General features: G+C 38.8%; 1 protein-coding gene across 2 annotated transcripts in view; it reads left to right on the top strand.

The window, feature by feature from the left end:
* The window catches only part of BAZ1B (bromodomain adjacent to zinc finger domain 1B), a 70,327-nt gene that overhangs the window by 25,985 nt on the left and 30,101 nt on the right, over positions 1-14,241 (top strand). Inside the window, exons 5-7 of one of the 2 annotated variants that reach the window (XM_036112546.2) lie at positions 301-422; positions 2,030-2,227; positions 9,930-11,631. In XM_036112546.2, the coding sequence (XP_035968439.2) occupies positions 301-422; positions 2,030-2,227; positions 9,930-11,631 (2,022 nt within the window). The remainder of the gene's footprint in view (positions 1-300; positions 423-2,029; positions 2,228-9,929; positions 11,632-14,241) is intronic. The other variant, XM_078074469.1, reaches the window with a different exon arrangement.

Below are 14,241 nucleotides of genomic sequence, written 5' to 3'. Positions count from 1 at the left end.
TCTTACTCTTTCTAGGCCCTTTCCTTTGCCTATCTTCCAGACCAAATTAGACATTGCTTCTCTCTCCTATCACAGTATTTTTTTCTGCCAATCTCTGTTACAGTAGTTCATCACATTGTAATGTAATTTTTGTAGACTCATAGACTTTATCTGCTTGAGGTAAGGACTTTATGATTCATCTTTGTGCCCCATCACTCAGTGCCTAGTGCAGAGTAGGTGTTCATTAAGAATATTAGTAATGAATGAATGGATAAAATTAAAGACTTGTTTTTTTCACTAATTTTCTATTGATTTGACTAGGTGACAGAGCACGTAGATCTCCACGAAAACTCCCTACTTCATTAAAAAAAGGAGAAAGGAAATGGGCTCCACCAAAATTTCTGCCTCACAAATATGACGTGAAATTACAAAATGAAGATAAGGTTAGTTGGCACTTTGTATTATTAGACCTTTTACATGTAGTAAATGTTACTTCAGAAAATATACGGCTAGTTTTCTCAGAGAAAATGTGCTAAAAAAAATGTGAATGATTGTGTTTCTACAACAAATTCTGAGGGGTTTTCTAGTCTTTGTAATTATGACCTTAAGTTAAATTGTATTTTTTCCCTAGGAGATAGCATGCTTTTTTTCTTTTAATATGAATTATTAGGGTATAAGAATAATTTGCAATTGAGCTTCAAACTCGGTTTGAAAAATAAGAATCAGTTCCCAGCAGTTAAGGACTTTCCCCAGGTAATAGCTCTTCCCAGTTAAAAATAAAGCAATTTGTAATATAATTAAACTCAGAAACTGAGTAGTCAGTTCTAATCAATGCTTTTATAAGGAATATGTGAAGCTACTAATCTAAGACAGTAAATACCTTTAAAATGACTTAGTGCTTTGTTTTATTGATTCTAAGGTTTATATTTTTTAATACATCCAGAGTCATGATACATCCTTTTTTTTTTAAGATTTATTTATTTTGGGGGGGTGTGGGGGGGCACCGAGGGAGAGGCTCCATCCCATGACCCATGAGATCATGACTTGAGCTGACACCAAGAATTGGATGCTTAACCAACTGAGCCACCCAGGTCCCCCTGGTGGTTAGCTTTTAAGTGACTTTTAAAAATAGGAGTATTCTATACATACTAATTTGTAACTTTTTTCATTTACTATGTGGTAAACATCTGTGATGTCATTAAATTTTTTTCCAAAACAGTATTTTCAAGTTGTAGGGTGTATGATAGTCACCAGGGGAGTTTATTAAAAATGTAGATTCCCAGGCTGTACTGCCAGAGATTCTTCTGATTCAGTAAGTTTGGGGCCCAAGTGTCTGCATTTTAATAGCACCCTAGATGATTCTGATAAATTTGTCCTGATTAAGAAATGTTTTTCCCCTATGGTTGTATATTATATGGTTGTATATGTTACATGCAGTATATTACATATAATTATTTGTATATAATGGTTGCATTCATTATATGGATATATTTTAATTTAAAAAATGATTCCCTTACTGACGTACCTTTATGTAGTTTTTCCCTTCTGTTTTTGTTTTTCCTTTTATAAGCAGTCGATGATGACTATCCTTTTACTTCTAAATTCTTAACAAGAGGAAGTGCTGGTTCAGGGGCACCTGGGTGGTTCAGTTGGTTAAGTGTCTGCTTGCGGCTCAGGTCATGATCCCAGGGTCCTGGGATCGAGCCCCGCATTAGACTACCTGCTCAGCGGGGAGTCTGCTTCTCCCTCTCCCTCTGCCCCTCCACCCCACTCATGCTCTCTCTCTCAAATAAATAAATAAAATCTTAAAAAAAAAAAAGGAATTGCTGGTTCAATGGGTATGCACATTTTTAGGACTTTGATACATACTGATAGATTGCCTAGGGATGTGTTTAACATTCTGTCTCTGAAAATTATTCTTTTTGTTTCATCTAGCTTATAGCCATATTTTATAGAGGGAATTATTTTTTTGGAGAGAAGATAAATCTTTGTTCTCAGTGGTTAAATGCTTTTTATACAAGTGGTAAGTTATTTATATTTGTTAACCTAGATCATCAGTAATGTGCCAGCAGACAGCTTAATTCGTACAGAACGCCCACCAAATAAGGAGATACTTCGATACTTTATACGGCATAATGCGTTACGGGCTGGTACTGGTGAAAATGCACCATGGGTGGTAGAAGACGAATTGGTGAAGAAATATTCCCTCCCTAGCAAGTTCAGTGACTTTTTACTTGATCCATACAAGGTAAGGTCACTATTAATTTTTGAACAGCAAGGTAGAACACTGTTAGATGAGTTTGTTTTCTCTGGTAGCTCCAATTAGATTAGATTTTGAGCTTTTAAATCAGAAAATGGATACAGAAATTTTCAAATCTATTTTATGTAGGTGATGATGTGGGGTTGGTATTGAATATCTCCCCTAATACAATTTATTTTTTATTATGGTTGCATAATTAAAAAAAAACACACATACATACTTTTTTGCCTCAGATTCTTCTTGGAATGAGATATGGTATAAATAGAAAAAACAATTTGCGTATCAGATAAAATGATCAAACATACCAGCAGCCTTGAAAAAAGACTTGAAATGAGTATTACTGTGTATGACAGATTAGTAGAAAGTCTAGCATTTCCCTCTTGAGAATTGTGTTCGTTTTTTTTTCGTTAATTAGCTCATTTGATCTTCAAAACATTTCTTATGAAGTCATGGGGAGGGGGTGGGTGTGTGTGTGTGAGTATAATCTTACTTTCCAGATGCAGAAGCTGAGGCTAGTCTAATTAGAACCAACAGAAAGTAAAATGACAAAAGTCAAGACATTGGCCTCAGATTTCTGATTGTCTTTTTCATCTCAGGGTTTCTCCAATAAGACTTTTGAAATGTAGGTTTTGAGAGTATTTGTGTCTTTCATGGCATGTTTACTCATTTGCATACTGATAGTTCATCTTGGTCTTAGGGCCAGACTGGGACAGGGACAGGGTTGCTGATCCATTAAAACTAAGTCAGAGTTCCATGATTGTTTTTTCCCCTTCCTTTTCATTTTGAAAAACTAAGCACATCTGGAGTCATACAGCTAAATTACCTCAATTATTTTAGGTTAATTTGCTGACAAAGGTATATTGAGAAATAATTTTATTTCTCCAACCATAGTTTAGTACTTAGTATGTTTTCTTATTCCACACCAGCATGACCAAGCATTTTCTTCCTATGCTCTTTAAATTTTTATTTGCATAAAAAGAAAAATTTAGAAATTAATTTGTTTTTTCTAGATTAGGACTAAAGTTTCTATGGAACTTTGGTAAACCTAAATTTTTTTATTTACTGAGGGGAAATTTTAATTCTTTGTCATTTTATTGCTCTAGAGTTTTGGAGCTGTGATAATGGCTTTCAGTGGTTACAACATAAGATTATTATCATTACTGTATGAAAATCCTATACAGGGGTGCCTGGGTGGCTCAGTCGTTAAGCGTCTGCTTAAAATCTTTAAAAAAAAAAAAAAAAGAAAAAATCCTATACAGAATTAACTCTGAATGAGTTTTTTTTTTTTTTTTTAATATTTTATTTATTTATTTGACAGAGAGAGACACAGCGAGAGAGGGAGACGCTCAACCGACTGAGCCACTCAGGTGCCCTTACTCTGAATGAGTTTTAGACTCTTGGATCATTTGAGTCCTTAAATATTTTCCTTTTTTTTTTTTTTTTAAGATTTTATTTATTTGACAGAGAGAGACACAGCGAGAGAGGGAACACAAGCAAGGGGAGTGGGAGAGGGAGAAGCAGGCCTCCTGCTGAGCAGGGAGCCCGATGCAGGGCTCGATCCCAGGACCCTGGGACCATGACCCGAGCCGAAGGCAGACGCTTAACGACTGAGCCACCCAGGCGCCGCAATATTTTCCTCTTTTTAAATCTTACAGCTTTTATGTATTTTCGTTTAGTGATTCAAGTATATGAATAACATGAAAGAAAGACTAAGTATTATTTATGTGTAAAAGATCTTTGGGGCTTATTAGAACAAAAAAGCCGATCCACACTTTCTGTAAGGAGCCAGAGACTAGAATTCCAGGAACTTACATCTTAAAAAGCAGTTTCTGAAGAAATCAGCTACTCTCAAATTTTCTAACGAGGGCTTAAGATACTAACTTAATGGAATTCGGCTATAATTAAGATTGAGACTAGGAAGTATAAGCTTGTTTGGACCAAAGTTCTGTAAGTGATTCTGCTTAGTCAGAGAACTTGAGACTCGTAGAATACCAGTCTACACAATAATTCTTATTCCCCAATACTATTTGACATTTCCCTGATTTTGTCTCCTGAGTTTTGCATAGAAGTTGTGTTTTTCCTGTTTGTAGCTTTTTTTTTTTTTTTAAGATTTTATTTATTTATTTGACAGAGAGACAGCGAGAGAGGGAACAGAAGCAGGGGGAGTGGGAGAGGGAGAAGCAGGCTTCCCCCGGAGCAGGGAGCCTGATGTGGGGCTCAGTCCCAGGACCCTGGGATTGTGACCTGAGCCGAAGGCAGATGCTTAACGACTGAGCCACCCAGGCGCCCCTGTTTGTAGTTTTCTTAAAGAATTTAGAGTATCTCGGGGCGCCTGGGTGGCTCAGTCGTTAAGCGTCTGCCTTCGGCTCAGGTCACGAGCCCAGGGTCCTGGGATCGAGCCCCGCATCAGGCTCCCTGCTCTGCAGGAAGCCTGCTTCTCCCTCTCCCACCCACCCCCCCGCTTGTGTTCCCTCTCTCGCTGTGTCTCTCTCTGTCAAATAAATAAATAAAATCTTTAAAAAAAAAAAAAAAAGAATTTAGAGTATCTCAGTCAGGACAGAATACAGGAAAGACACGGATAAGTAGACCATAAAACAGTGTTTTGGATTCTTTCCTCATCTAAAGGAAATTTTAAATAATGCATTGAGGATTCAAGTTGATCACATACGATCTGCCTTTCCCAAAGGCAATAGGTTTAAAATTTTTTTTTTCTCTCTTCATCTTCTCTTTGGTTTTCATAGAATTTCATGTTCTGCTAGGCTGCCAAGTGCAGCTGCTGTGGAGAGAGAGGAGACCTGGAGAAGAAGCAAGTTCTGAGCAGTAGTTTAAGGAAAGGACTGATGGGGATCCTAGGTGGGAGAGAAGAAAGTTATTTAGAGATTTGGAAGTTGGAGTGTTATCTGAGTAGGGCCTGATGTGATGATGAGAGTGTCTTTGTGGTCTTGTAAACTCTAGAACATAAATTACTTGAATGTAAGAACTATCTTACTCATTTTATGTTCTGTAATATCTAGCATAGGTGTAATAGGTATGTGGCTAGTGAATTCATCTCTTTAAGAAGTATCATTTGTTGAGAAAAATGCAACCGACAGTTGAGTTTAGGGATAATGACTTGGAATGATTTACAAGGAATTTGTGTGATAACTGTCATCTAAGGTGAAATCTGCCATCTTGGCTCATTGCCCTTTGGTAATACATTGCAGCTGTAGTGTTTTGTTACTTAGTCTACGGTGTTTGAACACTTATTTCAGGCTGGTATATCCTAGTAGGGAAGCTTTTGGATAGAGATGTAACAACTAAATACTACTTTTTTAAGACCTTTGGAATCCTGGCATAATTTGGACTGATTTAATAGGGTTTTTAATGCATTTTGAGAACATTTTATTTTGAAATAATTTCATACAGAAAAGTAGACAAATTACAATGAAGAATTTCTTCTGTACACCTTTGAGTGAATTCCTCAGATGTTAGCATTTACCACATTTGTTTTATTATTTTCTCTCTTTTCAAACACACAAATTATTTTTTTGAGCCACTGAGAATGCCCTTTCACTTGAATATGCTTCCTAAAGACAAGGGTATTTTCTTTTTCTTTTTTTTTTTTTTTTAAGATTTTACTTATTTATTTGAGAGAGCGTGAGAGCATCGGAGGAGGGGCAGAAGGAGAGGGAGAGAATCTCAAGCAGACTCCGGGCAGAGCTCAGAGCCCATTGCAGGCCTCAGTCTCATGACCCTGAGATCATGACCTGAGCCGAAACCAAGAGTCGGATGCTTAGCTGCCTGAGCCACCCAGGCACCCCAAGGACAAGGATATTTTCTAATGTAACTACAGTACAGTTGGCAAAATCAGGAAGTTAGCATTGAAACACTAGTATTATCCGTAGTCCTTACACAAATTTTGAAAATTGTCCCAGTACTGCCCTTTAAGCCAAAAAAATACTGGTTTGGTTTTAGTAGGATCCAGTGTAGTATCATGTATTATACTTCCTTGTTTGTGACTTGTTAGGAGACTGATCTCTGATCTGGAGCCATCTCGCAGCTTTTGTCTTTCAAGAACCTTGACTTTTTTAAGAATACAAGCCAATCTTTTTTTTGTGTGATACTTCTCAATTTGTGGTTATTTCCATATGATTGTATTCAGGCTATGGATTTGGGGTAGAAATACCACAGGATTGATGTGTTCTTCTTAGTGAATCATATCAGAAGGCACATGATGTAATTTTGTCTCATTACTAGTGATGTTAATTAAATATTTTTAAAGATGTTTCTTATCTCTTCTAATGTTTCAACTAAGTGTTTATGGTTTAAATTTTTTCTTTAAATAATTTGCCTCTTGAATTTTATTTATGAGTTAGAGAAGCACTTTAAAAAATAAATTATGTTAACTTTAAGAGCACTTAAAACCTATTTTATGGCAACATATTTTGCACATTGGCTGATAAAGACATCTGGAGATTGAGGCAAGCCCGCTGTGTGAAGGTTGCCGTGAAATGCTACCATGGCTCCTTGGGTGAATGAGAAGAGTGGAGTAAGAATCAGAATATAGATGGCCAAAGTTTTCCAATTCAGGGTTTTTACTGCTTACTGTTAAGTTATATTTAGCATCTGAATGAGCTGCTATAAATAAAGTTTTTTCATTTTTATCTTATTAGATTTCCTTATTCGTGGTGGTGGTTTGTTTCAGGTGACAGGGAACCAGGTATAGAATTGTAGTTGCTGAGTCATTCATAAATACTTCGTTCCTGTTTAGCATTTAGGAAGGGCCTTTGTCTAAAACCTACACACAATACTGCTATTTCGGTGTCCATTCTTTTCTCCCTCCCTGTGCACTACACTGGTAGATTACTTATGCTGAATGGGGGATAGGGGAGACCCTTAGCACATAAGTGGTTTTATACTTTTTCAGATCCCCCTGAGTCCAGCCATGCCGGCTCCCATTTGGCTGTGACTGCCCAGCATGCCCTATGCTGAGATGATCCAGTTACTGAAGGACTGCTCAAGCGGGGAGCTGGCCTGTTGGGAGGGGGTTGGGTGAGTTAATTTCTTTCATTTTTAAGAAAAAAAAAATTATATGGTGTGGTTTGGCAAAAAAACACACACCTTATAAATAAAAATAGGTTGCTGGACCCTCTTATGGCTAAGCCATCCCAGCTTTTCCTTACTTCATTTCTGCATAATATAATGCTTCTAAGTAGAAGAAATTTAAAGAAGCTTATGAAAATTTGAGTGACTTTTAAATAGAAAAAGAATCGGTAAATTAAGAAGTGGCCCTTTTAATAGACCCTATTAAAAGATACCTTTTTAAAGTGGTAAAAATGAAACATAGTCTCACACTAGTCTCCTTTTTAGTGATAAATTTCATTTTAGAATGACTTTAAATATAGCCTGTTATCCTGAGCGTTAGAAGAAGTATCAACCTCTATACTCTGAAGATTTTCCAAGACTAGTTGAAGAGGATGGTTAACTTTTGGAAGGCACGTATTTGTCTTTGATTTCTGCCGGGGTAGCTTTGGGCCTTTCTTCTTTGATTTGTAGGGTGATCTCTGAAACACTGTTCTCTTTGGAGTATTGCTACCATTACTGTCCCATCAGGAGAGAGTCTCACATAAGTCATCTTTGCTTATTCATTTTAGCATTTTGAAATCTAGTTCTGGGGAAACAGAACTAGGAAATTCTGCTTCTGGAGAAAGTATCCCCCGAGTTATGGAGAGGTGCTGTTTATATTCCGTAAACTATGAAACCTCTTTGTCAGCCAATACTGAGGACGATAATTGGGGAACAAAAACAGCCAGCTGGAGGAACAATAATCTGTAATTGCCTGTCGTCCTTAAAAGGCAGGTAGGCCTTTGAAGTTAGAGACAGCCAGAAGGATGTTAGGTGTAGTCCGCTCATTTGTTGCAGACCAGATTTCTCCTACTCGGGCTGCCTCGGTTCTGTGAGTTGGTCTGATGATTATATCCGTAATGTTGAAATCTTATTGGACATTGCAGTACAACTTACTAAATTTTGCCATACCTGTTTGGTTATGCCCAACAGGAACGTAGGTGTTCCTCCATATCCACTTTGCGATTACTTTCGCCGTAGCACTTCCCTCACCTTTTTCAAGGGGCTCATGATTTTGTCTTCAGTAGTCTGTAGCTGCTTCCTTGCCTGCAGTGTCCTCTTGTGCTGACCTGCTGCTTCCATGTTGATTCTGTGAAGTTCATCCTTCCCACTCAGAAACCTCGAGTTAGGTTCAAGTCTCCAAGTGTCCTCTGTGCTTAGTTGCTTTTGGTAACAGAAATCACATCTTCTGGAGGTTATCTAGTCTCCCTCCTACTCACTTGAATTTTTGTGAAATTGGCTCTACTTTTTCACTGCTTGGTTAGTATTTCATTTAGTCTTTGGTTTAGCTTTTTTCTTTGTAATTACATTCTTGAAAGTTCCAAAATCAGCAGTTGGTTTTTTTTGTTTTTGTTTTTGTTTTTGTTTTTTAAACACACACTTCAACAGAAACAACGGTATTATGACAAGTTGGCTGGGTTCTAGCCTGTTAACTAATTCTGTGTGAGGAGGACATGGTGGAGGTTTGAGGAGGCAGGAGATGTGTGTCCAGGGGAGAGGGAAGTGAATGGACTAAGGGACAATATCACGTCATTACTGGGTGGCATTCAGGATGCATTTGAGGTACCTGGTTCTGAATTTAGAGTGAGGTCACACACTGTCTTTGTATCTTCTATTCCAGTCATGGGTAAGCTGAACATGTTCAGGCCAGGGGTAGCTCGGTATAATAGAGCAGGAGAGACAAGGGAAGCATAGGTTTATGTAAGACTGATTATAACAACGGACTGGAATTTAATGCGGGTAAAAAGGACAAGGAAGTGAGCATGGGGAAAGTGTAGTTGAATTAATGGATGTAAGGTTCTGGCAGGATTAAAGGATTGTAGAGTTGGGCTACTAGAGGGAGTGGATTTGAAGGTTGTGAGGGACCGTGAAAGAGAAGTGTATGAGATTGAGAATGTAGAGGGCTTACAGTTAATAATGTATTCATGGGGGAATGAATTCTTGATGTGTGGGGAGAGAACAAAGGGGAGTTTGAGGAGCCAGGGCCAGGGGCAGGAGGGCTCCATGTTTGTGAGCAGTGGTTTGTTGTTGTTGTTGTTGTTGTATTTTTAATAAAATATGCTTCTGCATTTAGACAAAAAAAGTAGTATACTTTCTACCTAAAAGCATATAATGCTCCCAGTTGGAACAGAGTTAAAGGCTTAGAAATCCAGAGTGGTTCTTGATTAACTCCTTAGATGTTGCCATTATCTAGATCAGGTATCTTCAGTCTGGGATCCGTGCGTGCCCTCTGAAATTGTATGCATGATTTTTGTGTGTTGCTTCTGGGGAAAGGGTTCACAGATTTCATTAAAGTGTTTAAGAATTGCTAGCACTGTATGGTAACAGAAAACTAGTTACATAGCAAAAATGTCTAATTTTAGAGTATAGATTTTTAAGTCTGGGTATCAAGAGAATTTTGTATTGATGTGGCCAAAACATTAGCTAACATTCATGTCTTTGTTTCTTCAGGGACATAGTGTCTGTGGACAGAAATGAATGTATAGCTTTACCTGGATAGCTGGGGAAGAGGGCCTGTATGATGCTTAAATATTGCTTCTTCAAATTAGTTTTTAAAATCAGTTTTGCTCTTGTTCTTAAATTCTAGTACATGACTCTCAACCCTTCTACTAAGAGGAAGAATACTGGATCCCCAGACAGGAAGCCCTCAAAAAAATCCAAGACAGACAACTCTTCTCTGAGTTCACCACTAAACCCCAAGTTATGGTGTCATGTACACTTGAAGAAATCCTTGAATGGCTCGCCACTCAAAGTGAAGAACTCCAAAAATTCCAAATCTCCAGAAGAACATTTGGAAGAAGTGATGAAGATGATGTCACCCAACAAGCTACATGCTAACTTTCACATTCCTAAGAAGGGCCCACCTGCCAAGAAATCGGGGAAGCACAGTGATAAACCTTTGAAAGCGAAGGGCAGAAGCAAAGGCATCCTTAATGGACAGAAATCTACAGGTAATTCCAAATCTCCCAAAAAGGGCTTGAAGACTCCTAAAACCAAAATGAAGCAGATGACTTTGTTGGATATGGCCAAAGGCACTCAGAAGATGACACGAGCCCCACGGAACTCTGGGGGTACAGCCAGGTCCTCTAGTAAACCCCACAAACATCTGCCTCCTGCTGCCCTACACCTTATAGCCTACTACAAAGAAAACAAAGACAGGGAGGACAAGAAGAGTGCCCTGTCCTGTGTTATCTCCAAAACAGCTCGTCTTCTCTCTAGTGAAGATAGAGCTCGTCTCCCAGAAGAGCTGCGAAGTATTGTTCAAAAACGCTTTGAGCTTCTAGAGCACAAAAAGCGGTGGGCCTCTATGTCTGAAGAGCAGCGCAAAGAATATTTGAAAAAGAAACGAGAGGAGCTGAAAGAAAAGTTGAAGGAGAAAGCCAAGGAACGGAGAGAGAAAGAAATGCTTGAGAAACTAGAAAAACAGAAGAGGTACGAGGACCAAGAGTTAACTGGCAAAAGCCTTCCAGCATTTAGATTGGTGGATACCCCTGAAGGGCTACCCAACACACTCTTTGGGGATGTGGCCATGGTGGTGGAGTTCTTGAGCTGTTACTCGGGGCTACTCTTACCAGATGCTCAGTATCCCATTACTGCTGTGTCTCTCATGGAAGCCTTGAGTGCAGAAAAAGGCGGCTTTTTATACCTGAATAGAGTGTTGGTCATCCTCTTACAGACCTTATTACAGGACGAAATAGCGGAAGACTATGGTGAATTGGGAATGAAGCTGTCAGAAATCCCGCTGACTCTCCATTCTGTTTCAGAGCTGGTGCGGCTCTGTTTGCGCAGATCTGACGTTCAGGAAGAAAGTGAGGGCTCCGACGCAGATGACAATAAAGATTCAGCACCATTTGAGGACAATGAGGTACAAGATGAGTTCCTAGAGAAGCTGGAGACCTCAGAGTTTTTTGAATTAACATCAGAAGAGAAGCTCCAGATCCTTACAGCACTCTGTCACCGCATCCTCATGACGTACTCTGTGCAGGACCACATGGAAACCAGACAGCAGATGTCTGCAGAGCTGTGGAAAGAACGGCTTGCTGTACTGAAGGAAGAGAATGATAAGAAGAGAGCAGAGAAACAAAAGAGGAAAGAAATGGAAGCCAGAAACAAGGAAAATGGAAAAGAGGAGAATGGGCTAGGCAAACCTGATAGGAAAAAAGAGGTGGTGAAGTTTGAGCCCCAGGTAGACCTGGGAGCCGAAGACATGATCAGTGCCGTGAAGAGCAGGCGGCTGCTCGCCATCCAGGCCAAAAAGGAGCGTGAAATCCAGGAGAGAGAGATGAAAGGTAAAACCTTGTGTTGAGAGCAGAAGGGAAAGCCTTTAGAAGATAGTAGAAGGAAGGAAATTACCAAGGGAATGGTAGAGGCTCTATTTGTCTTAACTCTTCAGTTATTTCGGGTTGCGGTAGCCCAGACCCCGCGGGGTGTGTAATACTCCAATGGGAGTGTGCAGCCTGGCCTTCTGCAGCTAATGATGGTTTGACTTGGATTAATGTGATGGTGGCATCTTCTCTGGATTTAGTGAAGGACCAAAATCACAAATAGACATAGTGGAAAGAATATAGGACTTGGGAATTGCTGGGCTGGTTTTAAACCCTACCTCTGACTTAGCTGTAATCTTTGGGCAAGTTACTTATCTATGCCTCAGTGTCCTTCTGTGCTCATTAAGATTGTTGTAACACTTAAATGACAAGGTATTTGAAGCCCTCAGCACAGTTGCCAACTCAGATATTAATATTTCCCTTATTATGATGTAAGAATGTAAAAATTTGGGGCTTTGATAGCACCATCAAATCTGAACTTTTTTTTAAAAAGATTTATTTATTTGAGAAAGAGAGTGTGTAGAGGGAGGGGCAGAGGGAAAGGGAGGGAGAAATTCAGACTCCGTGCTGAGCGCAGAGCCCGTTGTGGGGCTTGATCTCACAACCCTGAGATCACGACCAGAGCCAAAACCAAGAGTTGGATGCTTGAGTAACTGTGCCACCCAGGCACCCCAGAACTGATCATTTTTAATTTTTATTTATTTTTTTAAGATTTTATTTATTTATTTGACAGAGAGAGGGAACACAAGCAGGGGGAGTGGGAGAGGGAGAAGCAGGCTCCCCACTGAGCAAGCATCCCGATGCGGGGCTTGATCCCAGGACCCCGGGATCATGACTTGAGCCGAAGGCAGATGCTTAACGACTGAGCCACCCAGGCGCCCCTCTGAACATTTTTTAAACAGCTTTATTAAATAGTTCACATACCATACAACTTGTCTGTCTATAACATAACTCATTGTTTTTAATATACTCACAGATAATGTGCAACTTTCATCACGATTTTAGAATACATCTTCTCAAAAACAAACCCTCTATATTCTTTAGCTATCCAGATTTGCTTGTTCTGACATATCATATAAATGGAATCATATAATAAATGCGTGGTCTTTTGTGTCTGGCTTCTTTCACTAAGCATAATGTTTTCAGGGTTCATTCATGTTGTAGCATGTGTCCAGTACCTCATTTCCTTTTATGCCTGAATACCACTCAAGGGTTCTGCTTTGCTGTCCCTCATTCTATATTTGTATCTCCTTTCATGAATCATGAGAACCCTAGCACCCACCAATACCAGTATTTACTTATTTGATGAGTCTTACAATGTACACAAACTTAGTTTCAGAGTCGCTGTTACCCACCGTAAACTTGCTAAGTTTATTGGGGTTTTTTGGTCTTTAAACTATTTTGGTCACTGCTATAGTTTCCAACCATATCAACATTTCCAGCTTATAAAGTGAAGATGGTAAAAACCATTTTTTTGTCAAAGTTGGATCCTAGATACCTAGAAATAACTTTAGTAGTTCTTTCATGAATATATAATAATTTCTTTTAAAACAGATTCTAGTTTATACTACCTAAGGCCATTGAAATGTCTTCACATAGATACATATACATACTTTTCAGTTTTAAAGACCATATATTGCATTACAAGTAAAATAGCATGTAGATTAACTTTGTGTATATATCACACTGCAGCTGTGTTTTACCTGAAATGTAATGACTTCTTGAGTTTCTGAAGTGTTCCTCTGTGTGTTATATTTATCTTAACATAGGACAAAGGAAAGGCAATGTTGATACTCTTACTGATACAGAGAAATAAGGGAGAAAGAATGTTAATATTTTGCCAAGGTTAGTTCAGCTTGTTCAGTATGTAGTTCAGTGCTGTAACCTCCAGAGCCAAGTTTGGTTTTCTTTTGATGACTTGCCCTAGGTGGTTTTTTTGTTTGTGGCCATAAGAGAAAGAACATTTCCTTGATTGTGATTTGGCCATTACTGTTTGTGTTGTTTAGCTTTGTACTAATTTCTGCTGTAATCACTGTTGCAAACATACAGTTCCATTCAGGAGAGCGAACTTTGTTAAAGGTAGCGAGTATCATGTTGGTTTTAAATAAATGAGATTTGTCTTAATTTTTTAAAGTAGCATATTTAGACTGATGTATTTTCCAGATTCTCACCATAATGTAGATGTTCTCATCAGATCAGTGTTACACATTCTGGCATTGTAAATAGTAGTGCTGTGTTTTAAAATTTGTTACAGTTATAGAAAAAGTTAAAAGGCAAGATTACTGGGCTGTTCTTGTTGAGAGAAATTTCTGTCTGGATGAAATACACCCTATATAATGAATGATCAGAAGTAAGTTGATAAAAACTTTTTTTTTTTAAGATTTTATTTATTTTAGATCGCACAAGCATGGGCAGGGACAGGGAGAGGGAGACAGAGAATCTCAAGCACAGGGAATCAACACAGGGCTCCATCCCACGACCCTGGGATCATGAACTGAGCTGAAACCAAGAGTCAGATGCTTAACCAACTGAGCCACCCAGGCGCCCCCAAACTTTTTTTTCATCATTAACAGT

The sequence above is a fragment of the Halichoerus grypus genome, chromosome 6, assembly GCF_964656455.1.
Source record: "Halichoerus grypus chromosome 6, mHalGry1.hap1.1, whole genome shotgun sequence".
In the NCBI taxonomy this organism is placed as follows: Eukaryota; Metazoa; Chordata; class Mammalia; order Carnivora; family Phocidae; genus Halichoerus; species Halichoerus grypus.
Note: the sequence above shows the minus strand (reverse complement) of the source record. Positions and strands in the feature narration are given on the sequence as shown.